Below are 23,329 nucleotides of genomic sequence, written 5' to 3'. Positions count from 1 at the left end.
TTTTGAAGACATGCTCCAAAGATTAGGCATGTGTCACAGGTCCATTGTTCTGAGCATGTGATTATGTTAGTACAATCAGTCATACACTTGTAATGTTTAACTCACTGCATTCATTTATAAACGAAGTCAACCAGAAAGAGTGGACTAAGCCGTGTGTTTTGTAGACTTCTTTTTAATGCACATGTCAAAAGAACTTGCTTTGTGTACGAATGTGTTTATTTTCAACTAATTTGTTTTTTTTTCTGAATAAACGTACGCATGAAGTTTTGATCATCAGCAAGACGTCCAAAAGAGCAGGCAAGTTTTTAACAATGTGAAGGCATCAATTATGGCTTTGCTAATTTTCAGTGTTGCATATATGGAAATAAAAAAATGGCATGACAGAAGCAAAAAAAAAAATTAGGAGACCTTAAAGCTTCGCCCTTAGGAATTCAACACGATAGGGATATTCTGTTAATAGTGCATACTTTGAACACTTAGTGCATGAAGCCTTTTGGAACTAGCGTATTTGCATTGTGTTGTAAGTGACCACTACACAAACCACGAAGCCATCATGATAGTCACATGTTCTGACATACACCCATACACAACACACTTGGCAGTCTCCTTGACAAAACTCATTACTTTAATACCTACACTACGACACATGACAAGTCTATGAGTGCCGCAGAGGAGTGACTTTGATTACGCGGGCTTCCTTTGCCGGGCTCTTTAATCTGATAGGGCACGCAGTGTGGAAGCGCAATGGTGGTGGTAGTGGTTAGAAGAGGAAGATGGCACCTAATTTCTGCAGCCCAGTAGAGAGCACGGTGCAGTGCTGGAAATGCGCCTTCCCCGCCTGTTTTTACCTCTCCCAAACCCGTTTCTTTTTCTCTTTTTTTTTGTCACTTGACCTCAAAGTGTCTTGACAAGGTGTAGCCAGTTTAAGCCGATCGCTTTTCTAATGGCATCATATGTGACGTTTAACTTTGGGTCACGTGACCCCGAGCTCTTCCTTGTGCCAACGTGCACAAACTCACGAGACTCCAGGTTTGCAACCGAAAAACAAAAGCCTGACAGATTAAAAAAACAGCTTGTGCAAACACACAAAAATTACATCTGAATCTTATGCTATACAACCAGAAACTGCTTTAAAATGACATGCCCGGTGTCGTCAACCTTGCTTCTTAACAGATGACGCACAGCGTTGTTGAAGCCACGGAGTTATTTTTCTCTGGCGGTCTGGCATGTGCTGCAGCATTTCCTTCATCACAGTTTTACCAAAGCACTGTCACAATACCCAAATCTTATTTATACTGACAAATGCGCATTTTAGAAGCTGTCACAACTTTTTGAGGGGGACTATTTATTTAGTCGCAGAGAGAACGCAACAGACAATCCGGCTTGAAAATTGTTCAGAGCATATTAGTGCGTGCAGTGCCGCAGGGCACAGGTAGTTGTCCAAAATTTCTGGAGGCCTCCACTGCGGCGTCTCTCATAATCATATAGTGGTTGCGGGACAGTGAATCTCACATATCAATCATCAATGAAGCAGGAAAACACGTCAAAGTTTTTTCTAACCTCCCGGGATATCTTCAGAGCCACGAAAAAAACTCAGATCGAGGGAGAATATGGTCGATGAAAAATGCGTGAAGTGTGCTAAATCACCACACAAGGCTGAAAACTATGCGGACACGGCAAGTGGTGCACTCACTTTGAGCAATATTCGTGCACCAATGACAGCTCTTAGAAAAATGGTCGTTTTTTGCAATAAAGGCTGACGAGTGCACGCTGTAGTCATTGAAAAATTTATCATTGTCGCTGAAGATATTTCAGTGCCCATGGGGTTGTTGCAAAGACATTTAAATTTGTCACTATATATCACTGTGCTCTTACAACTGACAGAATTGCTCACACGCGATGACGCACGTTGATGCGCTCAGTGTGTGCCCATGTTGCGAGAGATTATGCGCAGGGTTGCTATTATGTAAAGGAGATAGCAGCTGCTGTGAAGTATTAACCCAAAGATTATAAGCCGGGTACGTTCTTCGAATGTGAACCCCCCGACCTCAGTGAGCTTAATTTTTCTGCAACTTGCACATATGAGCCAGCAAAAAAATACAGTCGTGACAGAGCTTGATCGCTATTGATGTGTGCATATGCATAACTTATGGCGTCATTCATTGGCAGATTTGGAGCACTTCCGGTAATACCTACCTTCTTCTGCTCCATGCTGAGCAAATCTATTTCATTGGCAGATTGAGAGCACTCTCTTTATGTTCTATTGGCGGATCTGGAGCAACTTCTTCATGAGATCCACTCCATGGAGCAACTACTTCTACTTCGCAAAAATAGACCAATTCCACCAGAAGTCGCAAGTACCTCGTGAAACCGGTTCTGATTGGTACAGGTGAATCGAACAGACCTCAGAGGTCTGTTCGATTCACCTGAACTAGTCGGAACCGGTTCACGGCTGTGCAAACGAAGTTCAGAAATTGTTCAACGCGAATTCAGCGGTGTAGGCACAGTGCAACACCCGAAACGAATGACTATGTGCCGACAAGGTGCAGGCCTTACTTCTGTTCACTTAATTTACATCGTTCAACTAACACTGATCGATGGCAAACCGCACATGCGGACAATTTGTTAGGTGCAAACATCTTGGCAAAACCCATCGTGTTAGTAAGGCGGGTACAGCGCCCAAGCCTAGATGCTGCGTCGTCTGCTGAGCTTCACGCGTGGCTGCATCAAGCTGGCACCGTCAGCGTAAGAGGTGCAGGAAAATTATGAACCAGCACTGCCCCTTTTCTGCACCTTTTGAAACGAATGGCAGGGTTCAAGGGTCGTCAATGCTGCACCATTGAGATGAATGGCAAGGTGCAGCACCTCGTGAACAGGTTCGTGTGCTACAGGCAAATCGAACGGACCTGCTTGAAACGGTATCTGAGGCGTGCCTGCGACCATTTCGCGGGCATTCCGCCACACGGCCACACTTTTTTGCTTTCCTGCTCTGTTAACACCACGTGGCGATAGATGGCGCCACGTGCGGGCACGGCACGCGGTACGCGCGCGCAGAGGGAGCGCCCTCTTCTTCGTTGGTCGGCGCCAGGTAAGCACGTGTTTTCTTTCGTCCGCGTCCCCTTTGAGAATCGCCGGACTGTAGCCTGCCTGGGGTGGCCTTGGGCACCTCGGCAGGCGTGTTTACTTGAGTGCTAGCTTCGGTAGCATACGCTAAGCCCACAGCGGTGCCTAGTGCTTGAAGTGGTCATACCACAACGAGCCGCACTTGCCGTAGCCCTACGCGTACGAGGTTTGCCCTAACACTCGCGACCAGGCCCATTGGCCATCGTGAGAGTGCGCAGCATAGCCGCGAGGGACATTTCCCTGACCGGCGTGTCAAAGCTCGCCATTGCCAGCTGCGACGTGCTCGCGGTTTTCCCCTTATTGTGAACGTCCGCGTGCGGGTGCCTTTGCTACCCGCGTCCCGGGAGCGGACGTTGTACTGTTGTTCGGGGTGCCGCCAGAGGCAATAAAGTGTTGTGTTTTTGCATTAGAACACTGTCTGTCTGCCGCGGCGCGCTAAACGCCTTATTAGTTGAGCGCGCGCGGAGCGGTGCGCTACACGCAAGTAAACGGAGTAGCGGCGCTGTAGCTCGCTAAGCGTGAACCCGCGGTGATCATCCGCTGCAGTTAGGAGCGGGGTCACCATACTGGCGCCCAACGCGGTATCAAAGGCTCATTAAGCCTTTGATTAGTCTTAGCCGAGTCAGCCTGCCTTTGCGAATCAGGCTCGCCGCGTTATGTCTGCTCCGCGTGAGTTCTGTCCGCTGACGCTTTTAGCAGATACCGCATTGCTCGAGAACAGGGCCAGTGCCCCCCTTGAGCATCACAATCGCGCACCCTCACTTTTCACAAGCCCCAGTCGGGATGACACGAGGCGCTACGTATCAGCTCCCACTGGAGAGGTAGCGTGTTTGGGTCCGGGGCCATAGCCCAACCCGAACAGTGCACAAGGGCAAATTGGACTACTACTGCTCCCTTTGCAATGCATGGCAGTTCCATGTCACAGCGCTCCGAAACGGCTCTCAGTGGAGCTTCCGGAGCGCAAATCGGCATCGCGGCCTCAGCCGTTGCCGAATTTTGCCCGCGGGCTGCTATGCAACCTAGCAGCCTGGTACCCAACGCGGTATCAAAGGCTCATTAAGCCTTTGGTTAGTCTTAGCGAGCCAGTTCGCCTGCGAGATTCGGGCTCGTCGCAACATGTCTGCTCCGTGGCATGCCGCGTTGCACAAAGAGGCCACCGCCTCTACCAACGGGTGCCCTTTGGCGCTCGCCTGTGTCGTCACCCCTTTTTGTGGTGAATACACTCTACGTGGTAGCTGACGCGCTATCTCATGCCCCCTGTTGTCTGCCGAGAACCTGGATTTCGGTGCGACGGCCGCTCGCGGTGCCTTAGCACATGCAAGCGTCAGGGGCGAAACAGCGGCGGAAAGGGGGAGTCCCCATGAGGACGACCTTGGCTGCTATCCAGGTAAGCGGCACACTGCGTAGCGGCCGAGCGGGGGAACTTTCCGAAGGCCACCATGCCGAGAGCGAACCAGTGACGCCGTGCACGCGGCGGTTGCTGCGGTCCTGAGTGGGCGCGATACTAGACTTCCCCATTTGGGAGAATGGGAGTTGCTTTCGGCAGCGAAGAGCTACTGAAGGCTCAGCAGAGTGATCCGTTTCGAGTCTCGGAGGGACGGAGCGCCGTATACGCTGCTTGCTTTGCGGCGAACGCCGTTAAACCGTCTTGTGAGGCGCGGAGCGCCGTTACGCTGCTTGTTCTGCGGCGGGTGCGATTAGGGGGCTGAAACAGCGTGTGTCGCTGAGTCCCCGGCGGAATCATTTCGCTGGACCATGACGGGCTCCTGCTGAACTATATAGCCACTGACGACGAGTCCATCGACCCGTTAAGGTGGTTATGCCTAAAAGTCTGAGGGCCGCACTGTTGCGAGCCTCTCACGACGAGCCCGTTGCCGGTCACCTGAGTGGCTCTAAAGTTTTTGCGAAACTGAGCAAGGTTGTGACTTGGCTTGGCATGAAGCGTCACATTTTTCGCTATTGCCGTTCCTGCCACGTCTGTCAAACGGTGAAATCAAGGGGTGGCAAGCCGCCCGGCTTGATGAAACCGATTGTCAGTGAGCGTCCGTGGCAATTAGCCACCTGCAATCTAATGGGGCCGTTCCCCAGGAGTAAGCAGGGGTTCATACATCTGATGGTAGTTGTTGATCATTTTTCTAACTAGGTGGAGCTGTTTCCGCTGCGGAAAGTGACAGCGCGAGCGGTGCTAGAGAGGCTACAGGAAGTGTTTTGTCAGTTCGGCTTTCCGAAAAGATTGATCACGGACAATGCGTCGTATTTCACCGCTCGGGTGTTTGGTGATACGTGCCGTTCCCTAGGAATAGATCACTGCACCACTTCGTCCTACCGTCCTCAGTCCAATTTGACGGAGCGAACCAATCGTACGCTCAAACCGATGTTGGCGGCCTTTGCTGAAAGTCAAAAGGACTGGGCAGACCATTTGAGTGAACTCGCGTTTGCAATCCGAACCTCCGAGAGTCGCTCTACTGGTTTCTCTCCCGCCTTCCTTAGTTTCGGAAGGGAGTTGGCAAATCCGGTGACCAGTGTCATGCAATGCCAGCTCGGAGACGAGGAAGAACCGGCAGACTGTTCTGCTTACGCTTCCACACTTCGGGACAGGCTTTGTCGAGCTCTCAGTAGAGCGAGGCAGAGTTTGGCATCGGCCAGGGCCGAGCAAAAGGCCCAGTACGACCGAAAACGTCGCCACCTTTCATTTAAGGTAGGTGACCTCGTCCTGAAGCGCAACCATGCTCTTAGCGATGCGAGCAAGGGTTTCTCAACTTCGCTCGCTCCAAAGTGGCTTGGTCCGTACCGAGTGGAAAAAGCTTGGACTCCACTCGCGTACTTGCTGAAAGACCCGCTTTCGGGAAAACTCAGCCGTGCCCACATCGCAGAACTGAAAGCCTTTGCGTCAAGGTATGACGAGCCAGCGCCCAGTGGCTCTTCGCGCAAGCAACGGCGCACACCCGGCGCGGCGGACCGCATTCGGACCACGCACCGGTATAATCTGAGGAAGCGGTCATCTTAGTGATTTCGCGCCGGACGGCGGGCTTATTTCCGCAACCGAAGGCCCTCCTCTTTACTGTCTAGTCTGAGTTAGCTAACTTCTTTACAGCCAGTGCTTGCAAAGAAGTCTGTTCCGCCCAGTTACTGCTGCTGATTGTCATTTGAGTGCTGTTGTTTCCTTGATATTTTTCCGTGTTTCCTTTTTTTTCTTCTCGCTGGAGGAGGGGATTGTGAATTGGTGCTTCAGCGTGGGGAGAGGGACAAATGACACTCTGCGCTTCCTTTGCGGTGCGCGTTTGGAGAGACCCGACCATCGAAGGTGTGTGTGCGTGCGTGTGGCGACAACTTAAGAAGTCACCGACCCCTACCCCACCTTGCACTCTGGAAGTATTTGGAGACCTGCGGTGGTTAGGCAGCCCGGTTGCGCCCTGCTCCCGACCGTCGCTGATAAGCTCTGCTGGCCTTTCTATCACGGCTCCTGCACGAGGGCCGGCTGTCGCAGCGAGGTCGATCCGAACCTCCACCGAGGCGGCGTTCGTCGGACTTGCAGGGCTGTCGTCAACATCGACGAGACGAAGGTGAGCCCGTTCCTCGCATGAAGGCCTCAACCGGAACCCTCCCCTTTAACTTTCGCATCCACGCAATCACCCAAGTCAGACATTACGTGACGCTGCCCCTCCGAGCCGTGGACGCGCTCTTGCGTGAGCATCATGAACTCCCGTTACCCCTCTTCCGCGGAGCCATTGTATTTGTCAAGTGTATTCTTGTGTTGTTTATTTTTTTCTTCCGCAGCAGTTGCAGATCGAGGCTGAGGCTAGCTGTTGCCCATTGCATGACGCCTTTGCATGCATGGGCGACGACCGGCTGCCTTTGCAGACCGGTATATAGGGTGAATTAAGGAGAGGAGGATGTGGGGATCTGAGGCGCGTCTGCGACCATTTCGCGGGCATTCCGCCACACGGCCACACCCTTTTGCTTTCCTGCTCTGTTAACACCACGTGGCGATAGATGGCGCCACGTGCGGGCACGGCACGCGGTACGATGATGATGATGATGATTAAAGGCCTCCCCTTTGAATCGGGGTGACGGCATGCGTCATCTAGCCTACCTTAATAGTTCGAGTTTAAATTTTGTCCCTCAACTCGGATGTCTTTTTAATTTTGCCTAGCCGCTACTCTTGGCTGGGATGCTATTTTATCGACTTCTCTGCTTTTCCTCCACCAATACTCCAGCCGCTGCTTAGTAATATCTACTGCTGACCAGTTAATGCTTCCATCAACCGCGAAGCCCAGCGCCTCAGGAAGTGTGACTTTCCCCCCATTTCTATCCGGCTGAATCTTTTGGCATTCCATGACTATGTGGTCGATTGTTTCTTTATTTATGCCACATCCCACACATGTCTCATCCTGTGACGAATATTTGCTCCTGTAAGTTAGAGTTCTCAAGCAGCCAGCCCGCGCCCCAAAGAGCAACGCACTACCTTTATTGTTGTCATAAATGTTCTCTTTCCGGATTTCTTGTTTGCTTGCCTTGTAGATTCCCAGCGATCCCTTCTTTTCCATCCTCTCTTTCCACATGAGCGTCTCTGTTTCCCTCACTTGCTTTTTAACTGGCCCCCTTTGCTTATTTGCCGCGGTCAAGTTATATTTAGCCGCCAGCTTTCGCGTCCTCTTCCGCAATTGTGTGTCCAGACTTTTCAGGTACAGGTACCTGTGTACTCTGGCTGCCCAGTTCTTCTCATCTAAATGTCTAAGTCGCTCCTCAAACCGTATTTTACTTTGTGCTTCCCTCGCCTCAAATGAAGCCCAACCCATATCGCCTTGTACGGCCTCGTTTGTATAGTCTTACTGTGAGCTCCCAGAGCTAACCTGCCGACTGCCTTTTGGTTAACCTCCGGCCCCGACAGGATATCTGACTTTAAGCCAGGACAGGATATCACTGACTTTAAGCCAGGATGACTTTAAGCCAGGACAGGATATATATGACAGGATATCTGACTTTAAGTACGCGCGCGCCGAGGGAGCGCCCTCTTCTCCGTTGGTCGGCGCCGGGTAAGCACGTGTTTTCCTTCGTCCGCGTCCCCTTTGGGAATCGCCGGACTGTAGCCTGCCTGGAGTGGCCTTGGGCACCTCGGCAGGCGTGTTTACTTGAGTGCTAGCTTCGGTAGCGAACGCTAAGCCCACAGCGGTGCCTAGTGCTTGAAGTGGTCGTACCGCAACGAGCCGCACTTGCCGTAGGCCTACGCGTACGAGGTTTGCCCTAACACTCGCGACCAGGCCCGTTGGCCATCGTGAGAGTGTGCAGCATAGCCGCGAGGGACCTTTGCCCGACCGGCGTGTCAAAGCTTGCCATTGCCAGCTGCAACGTGCTCGCGGTTTTCCCCTTATTGTGAACGTCCGCGTGCGGGTGCCTTTGCTACCCGCGTCCCGGGAGCGGACGTTGTACTGTTGTTCGGGGTGCCACCAGAGTCAATAAAGTGTTGTGTTTTTGCATTCGAACACTGTCTGTCTGCCGCGGCGCGCTAAACGCCTTATTAGTTGAGCGCGCGTGAAGCGGTGCGCTACATGCGAGTAAACGGAGTAGCGGCCCTGTGGCTCGCTAAGCGTGAACCCGCGGTGATCGTCCGCTGCAGTTAGGAGCGGGGTCACCATAGCCTCCATCGAAATGCGACTGCTAAGGCCAGGATTGAACCAGCGACCGAATGGGCGAGTTGCATAGACATCTAGATCTGACACTATCACCATGCTTTTACACCAAACAAAACTTCTCACACGTGTTGAGTCATTGAATGTGTCCTAGCTCGCTGCGAAAGAAGCAGCTGCTGTTAAGTATTAAGTTAAAAGTATGAGCAGCATATTTTGTTCGAAGCTGAAGCTCTGGAGCCCGATTGTCTCCTTTCCGCAACTTTCGCAAATGAGCCAGTGATAAAATCCAGCCCAGACCGGTCTTGATCGCTACCAAAATGTCTCTACACAGGCACAACCAAGTTCTGCGAATGTGTTGGGCCACTTAGTCGATACGCCTGACAATGTTAAGGGATGTTTTCTAGTTGTTTTTGCAGCCTTTAACAAACTATAATGGGTAATAAGAATGATCTGAGGAGATCTCACTGCATAAATCATGCAGTTCCAACAAAATTCTGCTGTTATGTATTTTCACAGAACCTACCAGAATCTTTGGAGTCTTCCCCATTAGCTGAAAAAAATTGTTGTCACAGCTGGTCACTTAGACAATGAACACCACTAATGCATATCACGCTGAACTTGATAGCCGCACGATCTGCCCATAACCAGGTGCCTGCTATGATTTGCGCAACATAGAACACCACATAACGGGTTTTTAGGCATTCCTGCTAATGTGTTAGACCTTCACGATTACCTAACGAGAAAAACTAGTCGTCCTCATCATTGCATTTTCAAGCAATTCAATATTTGCGCAGAGAGAAACTGCACACGCCATGTCTCCTGACACCGCATCGTCTACTGAGAAAAGCCTGTTGCTTTAGTAGCGCCACCTACACCGGAAGTAAGTCTTGCGCCGCTTTCAATGTATGGCGGAGGCAGAGGGTTTGACAATTGAACAGGTTCTATGAACTTTGGTCGAAGTAACGCAGGCGTGATTTATCAACATGGGGCCAATATTGCTGGCGACATTAACCGAAGTTGGACTAAGATTGGTCCAATGTCAGCATGCCTGGGTGTAATTGTTCATGAATATCTATTGATGAGTTTGGCCATTACGATCAAAATTTCTTTGTAGTTTGCTGCTACCTAGACACCTGGAGATATTACCGGTTTGCTCCAGGTGCTGCATTGTTTCCTTATTTCTTGAAGTTTCACGAGTTTGATGAATAAAGTGAATGAATCGAGAGCAAAGAGATCGCGACAAATAAAGAGTTCAACAATGAGCGAAACAGAGTATTCCGCTGCACACATTCTCGCTTTCGGTGTGTACGAAACACACCTACCTCTCTTGAAACGATTTCTGTCCCCTCGCAGCCATCCTACTGGACGCAAGAGGCCGGCGGTTTCCAATGGGGGCGTATGTACCGTCGTGCGGGCGACTGGACACAACTCTTCCTGTGGGCTGCATTCGCTGCTTGGCTGCTCGCCGACGTGCTCTTGTGCGCTGTTCCACGCTATGGCGCCTACTGCACGCAGCTCACCGGTGCACTGATGGTGCTATCGGCCATCGTCTATGGGAGCCTGCTACCAGAGATGCCACTCGTCATACCACTTGAAGGGAACAACTTCCTGCGCCTATCTCTTGGATGGAACTTCTGGCTCACTCTTATTGTTGGTGAGTGCTCACATTTATTAGGTTCTGTCGGTTGTGCTTCAACACAACAGTGATGTTCTCCATCAAAGATCCTAAATATTGAAGAATGCCGTTGTGGAGGAATCTCATTGTGGCTGACATGTCGATGGATTGAATGTAGTGACGAATAATTCTTTTTTGTAGTAACAGAAGTATTACATTACGTAATGTAGCAGTGCAAAATACGCAGATCGGTATTGATCAAGAATTGCATACTGTTTATGTGTACAAAGCACAAAAGTGCTTAGTAGTTTTTAGGCGTCGCACGTTCAAGAAAACCAAGCTTATGTGCTGCTTGCTTCAGCGAAATGTGCCTGAGAATGCATAAAAAATCAGATAAATGGCATGCTTTCTGTCTTGCTTCATAGCTGCTTTTTCGCTAGTGGGTGCATTACATGATGTCTGGAGAAACACGTACTATGGTAATTCAACAAATATCGCAATTATTCATAATATATATTTACTCATCTTTATTATTTCATTGATACAGACAGTCCAGTTTCATGAAAGAAGTGAAGACGATTTCTCTGCAAAGATACCATCTCTACTTTGTGATTTCGAAAAAGCCGCCTTTGATATTTTATGTGGAGTTTTGAAACTCGCCCAAGTTCGCCAGTGAAAAGAAGGCGGAAACGAGCGCTACTAGCAGCACTTGACTAAAGTGACATTACTGTTCATGATGACGAGTAGTGTTAGATCTAGATCAGGCAATAAGACAAGAACTTACAACTTGTTTATCATATTATGTTGAAATCAAATATACGTAGCGTAGTAATGAGCAATTGAATCGCCTAGGATGCTGTGGACATGTTGCACAAAAAGTCCTTATCTCCTACTTATATAGGCAGTTCGGTCTGTTACTAGAAAATCATTTCTTTCTGTTGTATAGTACGTCTCTCAGAGCCCCCAGGGTGATTTGTCCAACTCTTATCCAGAATCTAGCCATCGCTAATCGTCTACTTACATGCACATTTCTTGTAGTGGGAACGATAAAAATGAAGTTTACACTAGCCCGGTAAAGCCTAAGAAACAGCGATGCTGGTTGGTCTGTGGGAAAGCATGTGCGCCCAGCCAACCTTTCCCTTTTAAGGCAGCACGGCAGCCTAGCTGCGAGGGCATGTCTATCCCTTCGAGACACGAGTCATTGAAGCCTCTTGCGAAGAGACGGCTCACCTTGCGGTCAGTGCCTGCGATTCCCCTTTCTTGATGCACGGAATGGGTTTCCTCTCCCTCAGTGAGGAAACGTACTCTCGTCAGGGAGAGGGAAACTGGGACGGCAGAGAAAACTAGCGTGCCAACGGTCGGACGCTCTGTCTTGCACCGGCCACCTAACAGGAAGGACGAACCTGGTATCCCCTGTGAGCCAAGGATGACAAGGAATGAGGTGTAAGCGTCTAACCTTTTGTTATCTACCTAGAGCGCAAGTCCCTCTAAGCAACATTTACACGCTATTGCTACCGTAGCAATTGTGTTGTTTGTTGACCTAGCCTGTTGCCTTACTCACCTGAACCAATGTAACTGCGATGACCCAAGCTACGGAAAGGGGACCTTAATCGTGCACGGTGCGACTGTGTGCGGATGCAACATCAGTTAGGCTTCTGTGTCAGGCGTACATAGGACGGACCCTGTCAGGGGTTGATGCGTACGATGACACGACTGATTGAACGACAAACAACTGATTTATTAACGATTCGAAGAGAATAAATAACTGATGCCTCGTGAAACGCTTCACACTCGCCCCAACCATCCTCTCCCTGTCCCCCTTGCGGCCGCTCTCCTCAACCGCTAATAGTTGCACAACATCCCGATAGGTGGCCCCAGCTGTCCGTAGTGGATGTAATGCCTAACACACCCGGACTCCTAAGTAATGCGTCTTCACATTATTAATCCGTGACGAGATCTTGAAGCCAACGTGGTGGTTTTCTTAGTCTGCGCCGGTCATCAGTAGCTAACGGGGCTTGAGTGGATTGCGCGGAGTCATCGTGCAGTTGTGTCTTGTTTTTTCTCATGAAAGCACTCTAACTGCGTTGCGCTGGCCAGCCTTGTTTCTGTGCGATTGTTCTTCCTTCTGGTGATCGTGAAAGTTTCCTTGGCGCGGTCAGTAATCGTGTATGGTCCATTTTACCAAGGATCATTCTTCCCAGCTTTGGATGATGTCTCGTACTAGGCTTCATCTCCTACTTCATAGGGTGCTGGCGGATGCTTTCGGTCGTGTTTGGTTTTCATACCATTTAGGTAGGCTGTCATGTTGTCAAACGCTTCTTGCCGGACCATCTCGATGTCTTGTTGGGGCTCATGGATGTCTACCTGTAGCTGGTTGTCAATTATCCTTCGAGGTGTGTAGTTCAACAACAGTTCGAATGGTGAAATCTTGAGTCCAGCGTGGAACTGTGCGTAGACTTCGAAGGTGGTTTTGGCAAGGTATTCACTCCAGTGGTCGACGTCTCCATTAACATTCTTGTGTAAAGGTGGGAGAAGTCGACCGTTGGCTCTCTCAACAAGACCGTGGTGCGTACAGCACTGTGAGCGTGTGTTCGATGTGATGATGATGTAGATAGTCACTCGTTGTCTTCGACGTAAACGCACTGTCGTTGTCACTGATTATGATTCTTGGAACTCCGAATTTAGTGACAATCTCTTCTTTAATGAATTGGATCACATGTGGTGGACACTTGCTCGGCACTGCCCGTGTGACAATGAACCTCGTATCTGCGTCTACAGCTGTTATGACATATTTGTTCTCGTCAGCTGTGTTGATTGGCCCCACATGGTCGATGGCCACTGTGTGGAAGGGTGTTTGTGGCACCTCCCTTGGGTTGAGAGTTCCTGGTTGTACACCTGTTGCATGGTTGTGCTTCTGACACACCCGACACTCCCTCACATACTCTGCAATGTCCTGGTCCATATTCTGCCAGTAGTAACGTTTGTCTAGTTTCGACTTCGTTCGCAGGGTGTGTACGTGACCAGCATGATCGTGGTGACTTTGCATTAGAGCAGATTGTAGTGATTTGGGCACGACAACTCGTTCTATTGCCTTCCCATGTTGGGTTATACTGTGCATGAGCATGCCATTAACGATCTGGTAGCTTTCGCCAGCTTTGCTTCGGTTTTCCGTTTCAGTGGCAGCTTCGATGTCTTTGATAATAGCAACCAGTTTTGCATCTTTGCGCTGGACTTCACACAGATGTGAATCGTTTGCCCTCAGCCCAAACACTGCGTTCACCATTCTTGATAGTGTGTCTGCCACGGTATTTGTCTTGCCAGATGTGTGCCACACAGTGAAATGGTATGTAGACAGGTCTAGGACCATGCATGCAAATCGCCTGTTGGGATTCTTTTTAGACATAATGTGCATAACAGCCCAGTTGTCTGTTATGAGCTCGAAATGTTCTAGTCCTTGCAGGTAACAGTGGAAACGTTTGGTTATGGCCCAGTGAGCTGCGATTGCCTCAAGTTCTGTCGAATGCTTGTGGCTGTCGCTGTCGAAGACCTTTCCTCAAGTTCTGTCAAGTTCTGTCGAAGGACTGCTCCGAGCGCTGTGTGGGACGCGTCGACATGTACTTGTGTCGGCAGGTTTGGGTTGAACGTCGCCAAGATAGGTGGCTCGGTCAGTCATTCCTTCAGCATGTTCATGGCACCTTGGCATTCAGGCGTCCACTGAACGATGGCATCTTTTTTCGTGAGAAGTGTCAGTGGTTGAGCAATTTTCGCAAAGTCCTTTATGTACTTGCGGTAATGTGATGTAAGTCCAAGGAATGATCTCACTTCGCTTTTTGTTTTCGGTGCCGTGTAGTTCTTTATCGCTGCAATGCGTTGAGGGTCGATCGTCACTCCTTCTTGTGATATCAGAAATCCAAGGAATGGTATCTGCTTTTCTACAAACATACACTTGCTGTATACGACACGCAGTCCCAAGTCGTGAAGAGCCTTCAGTACATTGTTAAGCACTTCAATGTCTTCCTCAGTAGTGTCAGTGAAGATGCACACATCATCGATGTAGATGATCACATGACCACAGTCAATGGTCAAAAAGCATTCGTAGTGGTTCGAAGTGTCAATGTTCTGTCACGAAAGCAGCTTTAGAAATGTCTTCTTCGCATAGTGGTATGTTCAAATAGGCTTTCTTGACATTCAGCTTTGACAGATATCATGATCCGGCCACTTTCCTAATGAGTGTGTCAAATTTTGGCATTGGGTAGGCTCACTTGACCGTCTTCGCGTTCAAAAATCGATTGTCCACACACAATCATTTCGGTGTAGTCTCATGGTGTGGTTGGTCGACAACGATTATGGGGGAGGCGTAGGCGGACTTTGAAGGGCGGATGGTACCTCTTCTGATCCACTCTTGTGTTTCTTCCCGGAGGAACGTCCTGTTGGCATCGCTTGTGCTGTAGGGCTGCATCCTGACCGGCTTTTGGTCAGTGAGCTCGATTGCATGTTCGATGTGTGTGCACAGACCCAAGTCATTGTTAGGGTGGGTGAAGACAGTAATGTTGTTCAGCAGAGACGCTTTCAACATTTTTGTTTGACTCTCTGTGAAATCTTCGGGGACAGGTTTACATTGAATCAACTGGGCAATTTCTTCCGCTGATAGTAGTTGGGGCACTTCACGCACCACTGTTGTCTTCGCATCAATGGCTCCACACACTTCGATGACGTCTGTTGAGTAGACTTCTGGTTGGCTCGACATTTCTTTGGAGTATTCGATGCTTTTGCTCTTTACGAGGTTGACCGTGCTCAGTTCTGTCACGATGTTTGACATAGACGGTTGAGTGTCCGAGTCACTGCTGGTTGATATACGTACATTCTTTTTCAGTTTCTGTATGAACTCAATAGTGTGAATGCCATTATCATAGCATTCAATATAGTCAACCAGAATGGCCTGTCTCCAGTCAAGGCCTACCATGACTTCGTATGGAAGGTTCTTGATCACTTTAGCTTCTACTGTAGCACAGGCATCACCAATGGTGATCCTCGCTTGAGTCACACCGGTTGGTTTGCACGAGTTGCCAAATGGACCACCCAATACACAGTCCACGTCAGTAGCAACCTCGAAATTGTGCTTTTGTGCAAACTGCTCGTTGATGAGTGTTACTGCAGAGCCTGTGTCCCAAAATGCTTGTGACGTGATGTCATTTACACTGGCCTGTAGTAGTATTAACCTTCGCCCACTCGTCTCTGCGATAGTGACCCTATTGATGCCTTGTGGTGAGCTTTTCGCTTGGCGACGTCACACAGCTGCTGCTTTTTCATCTTCTGTGCGTGTGTCTAGCTCAGGGCAGTCAATCGCTCTGTGTCCTTTCCTTTTGCAACGTGCTCAAGTGTCGGCCGGCAAGCGCGCATACTTTGGTGTTGTTGTGGTTGTTGGTTCAGCTGCATTTCCCTCGCTGAGCTTTGACGATTTGCTGACTGCCGGAGGCTTTTTTTCGTCGCTGATTCCAACATCTCGTCTATCCAACTGTTGGGCATAGTGCAAGAACTTGGTGATTGTTTCGCCTCGCAGGTCGTGAAAAGCTGCTAACATGGGTTTTACGCTTGTTGACCGCACTCCCTGTATAAGCCAGTCGACCACATCGTCGTCGGACAGTTTATACGAGGCTCGTCGAATGCGTTGGAGGCGTGCGTACATATAGTCTGTCATAGTTTCGTTCTCTCGTTGAGCTCATGCATTGACATAGGGGACCCATTGACAGAACAGGAGAGGCTTGTCAAATTCAGTTTTTAATGCTGTCACCCATGATGTCCAGTCGGCGTGCAGGTGCCCGGTGGTTTGGTGCCAAGCCGCTGCGCGGCCCCTAAGTCGCGCGATTCCTGTGTTGATTGTTGCTGCCTCAGTCCATGCGCCCCGCTCGCGCATTGATTCTACAGCAGTCTTCCACTGAGCTAAGTTGTCTGATTCAGTTCCCAAATAGGTCGGCAGTGTTCCTGTGAGATGTGGTGTCGTAGTTATTTGCCGCTGAGCACTGGTGGCGTTGTCATTCTATGTGTCTGGCGGTGCTCCCAACTGCCTTTCGAGAAGTCGCGCCATCATTAGCAATGTAGTGTTGAGCATCGCGAGCTTCGTTGTTCGGTTTTCAATGGCGTCCGTGCGAGTCAAGCGAGTTGGAGATATGCTATCTTCGAAATTACTGTGAGGCGTCGTAAGCTTCAGCTCGTTCGTACCAAAAGCCGCTTTGTCCGCGATCAGCGCGGAGTTTTTAACTTCGGTGTGGTCGGTCTCTATACTGGTCGTTGTCGCTGGCTGCACTTGCTGTTGCTAGGCCTCGGTACGTAGTGTTATCTTCTCGCTTCGTCTTCTGTTCTACGTCGGCCATAGGTTCATTGTTAAGGGGGGAAGCTGCACTTGAAAAGCGACTTTTTTGTTTATGCATAGATCTGAACTAAATTTTCACAGTTTGAGTATTTTGATGTGCAGATTCCAAAAATGTAATTACTTTTGTGATCGGGCTAGTAGTTCCCAATATACTGTGCTATCATTGCGTAAGCTGGTTTCTTTGTTTGGAGCAAAATTAGCGTTTAATCAGCAAACGCAGAAATGATGGTTACAGTATTGAAACAATCTAGGATGTTCAAGGATAGCAAGACGCTATAAATCAATTTACTAGGCGAATTTTAACAAAAGTTAGAGATCATCAATGTTTACAGAAAGAAAAGCCATTGTCACGTACCATACATGTGACCCATTTGAAAAAATTTGCAAAATGTATATTTCCCTGAAAATAGGCAGATTGCTTACTGCATGCATTTATCTTTTTGGCAAAACAAAAATTATGCTGATAGCTCAAATAGAACAGAAGCTATTTATCCTCCATTGTGACAAATGTGTCGAAATAGCTGTTTTGAGAAAACAAGGAAAAACATCGCAAAACATTTTTATTGGGAAAATACCTATAAAAGCTTAAGAAAATGCACCAGGGGCATAATCTGGATGCATCCTATCCTTATTCTTTCTCTTGGCCAGCTTCCTCATATTCTCAGATGGTTCTCTTTTTTTGTTGAGCTGGCAGTCGATCGGCGGTCCTTCTCTCTTGCTCTCAAAGATGCACTGCTGGATATGTTGATGTCTAGCTGCTGTAGAATTGCAGCTGATGCATTTAGGTTTCCAGAGTTGAAGCGCAGCACAGTCTCTGCAACAGCAGCTTCCACGGCAAAAAGAGAAGCATGCTGCTCCTTCGACACTAAACTCCAAATCACTGAGTGAAGGCTCTCATTAGAATTTTGTGTCTTGCCTCGCTGGCATCTTTGTAGCAGGGCCTTTTCGGAAAGTCTGGTATAGACTGGCAACATTGCTTCGGCAACCTCCTTTGGCAAATTGTAGCGGTGTCGAGGTTCTGGGTCACCTTTTGCTTTTGCAGCGTTGTGACGGCACCACGAATCTGCACCAGCTGGGCACAGACTGTGGTCTGAACACACGTCGGTGGATGTAACGTGCTTGTACGTTGCCATTACAGCTTTTTGCATGACGTCCATATCATCATTAGATTTGAGTGCCCAGCCACAATGTGCGCTGAGCCGAGTGATAAGCTCATTCGTCAGCCGACCTCTCCCACCGAGGCTTTGCTTGCCCTCTCCTTTTTGTTTTTGCACTAAATTTCTTAGTGCCGTCCCCATGCGCTTTTGGACATGGTTAACACAGTCCTCCTTCTCAATGTCGATAGAGCCGTACACTTTCGCTTCCTTGATGGTACCAAATGTACGGCTGTAACCATAACACAAAACAGTTGTGTATCTCAATCCGTGTTGATCAAGTGACCTCTGAAAAAGGAGGAGCACTGCTTCCACTTCCATGTCACCGGCTTTGCTGTTGGTATTCTTCAGACACTGGTGTGTCACCTTCCACTCGGCGTAGCCATCCGAATCAGGCTTTGGTCCTACTTTACACCCCAAACAAAAGTTAGAGTGCACAACATAGTCTAACGCATACCCAGTGAAGAGCTCTATAACCGCATTGACGCCTATATGTGAGGGGTGGCCGGGGGTCATCCAGGTATCGTCATAGGACACTGCTATGTTTCCTCAATGTCCGAAGCATAAGTCCTCTTACAACGAGGCCAGTTTCACAGCGCACTGGCTCACAGCCACCTCGGCTGCTTGCGTGGCTGCAGGTGCCAGAGTCTGCTTTAAATGCCGCTGAAAAGTGCTGTGATGCATGCCACGATGGGACAATCCCATTTCCGCAAATACGTCATTGACCGCTGTTTGGCCGTTTCCAGTTGAAACCATCGCTCGCGTAGCCAGGAGGTTGATTTCAAATGGGTTACAAGTCTTCTTGCCGTCAGTTCGAGGCGAGCTTCATTCGGCCCCGATCGCTGCACAATTGTCGCACACGACAGTCAGCTTCACTGCTAGTCCGTAGCCGTGATCGCCCCTCACTATTCGCGCTGGCCCGTGACAAGACTCGCAACGCATATGTCGAAGGAGCGAGTTCATGCACTCCATATTTAATATCAAGTAAGGAGGAGGCTCATCTAACATTGGCGCCGTTGCCGCACCGCTTGCATCTGTAAAAAGCGCTCAATCTTTCGTGCTGTCGCCGACACCGACGAAAGATCCTAAAGCGGGGCAGTTTTGCGGGCGCGGGCCTCGCGAAACTTCACTGGCACCGATCACATCAGCGTCTACCCTCACACGGCCGGAGTCGACATCGCGCACGCTGTCTGGGAGGCGCATGTCTACGCGCTCTTCACCGTTCCCGATAGCATCGGCACAGTCATAGTCCACAGAGCGTACGCTATCCGGGGAACCCGTCTCGCGCACTCTTCTGTTGACGATAACATCAGTACTCGTGTGGCCAGCGTCCACGCCGCGCACGCACGAGGAATCATCAACAGCCACGTCGACGTTATCAGACGATGTCGGAGCTTGGTTGAGAGTTCAGTGATAGTTTTTTCGTGAATACCGTAGATTATTGGACCTCACTGTGTATAATGCTCCAATGAAAAAAAATGGTTTCATTCTGTGTCACTGCAGAGTCAGAAGCCATCACATGTGCAGGCATCATTAAGCTTCTATATAACATTGCTAAGGTTCAGTACATTTGTACAAATAATTCTCGTTAATTGAGCATTTTGAGTATAATCCTTGCATGGGTTAGTATGTGTGAAACATAAATTTGAGATTTAAAAATTATCATTGTGGGTTTATGCAGCAAAGGCACATTGATTAAAACTGATGACTCCAGAGCTACGGCAGAGGTAACATTCATTATGTTTTTTTTTGGTTATGGTAACGGTAATGCATTACCTTTTTTATGTACCTATATAACGTGGAGCCGTGAAACGTTCCCCTTTTTCTTATTTGAGTAACAAGTGAGGTATTTAGTTACTTTTTACTGTAACGGATACATCACTAAATAGACTTACAGGAGTGATGACGGCCCACAGTATCAGTTGTTGCGGTCTATAGGCTGGCTGTAAACATTACATGAATATATTCCTTTCACCCAGCATATAATAGGGAAAGGTCGCTCGACCATTGAGGATCTCGACCTTTGAGAAATACACAACAGCGTCTTAATAATATGCATATCTTCCCACCAAAGTGTGCACTTCGTTTCGTTAAAATTTACAGTCAACGTGAGTGCTGTCATCACGCCGTATGTTTTAGGTAGAAATTTAGCCTACTCAAAATACCCAAAGACGTCGATCCACCTTGCAACGCGTGGCCACTCGCTGACAGTTCTGTAGGAAAATGACATCCACAGTGAAACATGTTGCATCTGCTGAAATTTTATCACAACATTATTATACTGCCACGCTCGCTTGTATTTTTATGTGACTGTCTTGCGCAAAGGCACTGCCGTAGTGGTTCAGTAGCTAAGGTACTCGGCTGCTGACCCGCAGGTCGCGGGATCAAGTCCCACCTGCAGCTGCTTTATTTTTGATAAAGGCGAAAATGCTGTAGATCCATGTGCTGTGATATGGGTGCATGTTAAAGAACCCCAGGTTGTCAAAATTTCTGGAGTCCTCCACTACGGCATCTCTCATAATCATATGGTGGTTTTGAAATGTTAAACACCACATATTAATCAGTTGCCCTGCGCAAAGGACGCTTGGCTGTCTGCGAAAACTCTAGATTATTTTAGAATCTTCTGATAAGCTTGAGACACCTACGACATGGATGCTACGTGTATAAATGGCGACATACCTTCGCGCAGATCATATTACCGACGACCAATGCTCTGATTACCGCTATTTGTGTAAAGCACGGATTCCTAGTAGGTTGCACTTTCCTATGCACATGTTCACTCAATAAAAGTGTCGTCTTGAGCAACCCACGTACCATCTTCTTTGACGTCGCAACCACGTGGCAATACCGTAAGTGAAATGAGAACGCTGAAATGATTGATACAAAACAGTGAGATGGGGTGTAAGTGCACGCCCAAGTTTGATTTGAGATGCGTATACCACCAGCTGTTTTCTTCTATAGAACCAATATGATGTGGATTTGTTAAATTACTGTGAGGTTGAATGTCAAGAAAGGAAGAACACGAACTTGGAAAGAGACAGTGGAGACGAAAAGTGATAGGTATTGAAGTAAAGTTTGATCGGTCATTCCACGCCAAACGTCCAAGGTGTTTTGGTGACTACCTCAGCTGTATTCGAAAAATGTCGGGCTGATTTACTCCATTGAAAGCAGTCTATTGCGAAAATGTTTTGCAGAGAAAAATATTTTAATATGTGACCGAAATTCCGGCTATAGGATGGGCCCTATATCAACTCCTAAGATAAAAGCACATTTACTGAGTGAGTCTACGTGGGCTCCATTTATTTTGCCGACCTATGGTTCCGAATATTTAAAACCTCCCACGATGGCGTGCCTTGTTGTCGTATTGACGTTCCGGCTTGTAAAGCTGAAAATTTTATTTTTCAAATTATAAGACTGTTACTATCTCCCCCCTCCCCGGAACTCATTCTAGGGTTGGTCCTTTGATAAAAACCAGTCATATATCCTTAAAAAATGCTTGGATATTAACTATTCAAAACTCTCATTAAGGATGGGGAAATGAAATGACCATCACCAAATGACTGATGAGGTGAAACATTGACATTAAAAAGCATAGTAAACGTGACTAAAAAGCTAATACCCCTGTCACATGGGCACTTAAAAGTCTTTTAAGTAAGCGGTCTTTTTCCAAAAAGGAGTTCCTGACAGCAGACACACGGCACAGAGCTAACTCCTTTTCAGAAGCGGTCTTTTTCGTAAACGGCGTTCGTCGATCTCTTTTACGGCTTCAAATGAGTAGCCTCGAAACCTGTGGGCGCCAGCAATTTTCGAGTGGTGGGAAAAAAAGAGCGAATGCTTATTTTTCTGTCACCAAAACTCTTTGTAAAAACAAATTTCATATCCTGCAGAAGGTGTAATGAACTCTTTTAATGGTTATTTCCTTTTCTACTCTCGTATGCAGCTACAGCGCGTCGGCAATATCACGTGGTGACGCTCGGTCTTGCGCTGCTTTATCCTCTCCTTGGCGGCTTTTGCAGCATCTGCCTCGCTTTCCAGAGCGAGAAGGCAGGCCGTGAGGCTTGCGATCCTCGCTTTTTCTCCCGTACGGTCGCTCATAACGTGTCGAGAGCAGTCAAGAGCAGCGAAAAACAAATACGGTAAATAAAAGCACAGCGGTGCCAGATGGACTTGTGCACGTCGCTAGTTATGGGAATGCTTCCTTATCTAGTGCAAAAAACATTCACATTGGTGTTTCTTCATCTCTTATTCTTAAATTTATTTGAAGAAACGAGCAATGCAACAAGTCTTTAATTTGTACATCGTGATACATCGTTTAATTTTCATTGCTTCTCTTTTAACTGCTAGCGCCACGCTTTCGCTAGCGTCTTCGAACGAAAACACTAAAAGGAGATCGTTGCTGCCGTGTGTCTGCGCCGCAAACACCTCTTTGTTAAAAGTCTTTCAACTTCGTAAAAGACCGCTTACTTAAAAGATTTTTTGCACGCCCGTGTGACACAGGTATAATTCTACAAAAACAATGTAACCTGAAGTAATAATGTCACCACACATCTTAAACCTCATGCAATGTATATTGCATACCTGCAAGGTGCAGTTATTCAAGCACTTTTTGCAGTAAAATTTGGTCCGTTCACGGTGGTGCTATTTTTATTTTTAGCGGTTGAATATCTAACGAAACATTTGGAAATTCTTTGCGTGAAACACGTTTTTTTTTGCGATGTAATTGGGAATTGTATACATTGTGCTAACACAATGTTTAATGCAGGTGATGTGTTTATAGAGTGCACCACTCGGTGACTGTGGTAAAATAGAAACAGCAATTTATGTTAATTCATGCTACAAAACTCATGTGACCTGCTCCCAGAGAACAGAAGAATGCATAACGAAGTGCATTACTAACGAACGGAAGAATTAAATAATTCTCGGTCTTTAATGTTGTTTCTGTAGTCCAGTTTATAAACGTTCATATTAAACGAGCATGATGGTATGAAGGCATGGAATTGGGTTCTGCAGCATGTTGTGATGCATGTGCCACTCCAGGTCACATTTATTACGTGACATCAGAATCCACACTGAGCTTGATCTATGATTATGTACCTAATCAACGGAGAATGAGTGCTAAGCTCCGGTTTCATTATTAATGTGGCTTCATGGACGAGAAAGCAGCACGATTTACGAACAATCGAGCACCCATTTTGTCTTTTTATTGCGTTGAACTGCTTGTGCCATCAGATGCCACTTCAGTTTTTTCTTGAATAATTCTGGCGATTGGGAAAGTTCCGAGCGCCAAACAAGACGTTAACAACAACGAGAGAGACAGGACAGATACTTGTGAACGTCGTGTGAAAGCATTAGTTTGCGCTCAAAATTTCCCGATAGCAATGCGCCATCTCGCTGGATTTCAAGTTTTGTTCAAATGTAGCGATGGCACAGACCATGG

General features: G+C 48.0%; 1 protein-coding gene across 3 annotated transcripts in view; it reads left to right on the top strand.

Moving 5' to 3' along the window:
• The window catches only part of LOC119178160 (dual oxidase maturation factor 1), a 328,683-nt gene that overhangs the window by 244,660 nt on the left and 60,694 nt on the right, over positions 1–23,329 (top strand). For all 3 annotated transcript variants that reach the window (XM_075888330.1, XM_075888294.1, XM_037429336.2), the window contains one exon: positions 10,107–10,407. In XM_075888330.1, the coding sequence (XP_075744445.1) occupies positions 10,107–10,407 (301 nt within the window). The remainder of the gene's footprint in view (positions 1–10,106; positions 10,408–23,329) is intronic.

This window comes from Rhipicephalus microplus, chromosome 1, assembly GCF_043290135.1.
Source record: "Rhipicephalus microplus isolate Deutch F79 chromosome 1, USDA_Rmic, whole genome shotgun sequence".
In the NCBI taxonomy this organism is placed as follows: domain Eukaryota; kingdom Metazoa; phylum Arthropoda; class Arachnida; order Ixodida; family Ixodidae; genus Rhipicephalus; species Rhipicephalus microplus.
The sequence above is the reverse complement of the archived record's forward strand: the minus strand, read 5'-3'. Positions and strand labels throughout refer to the sequence as shown.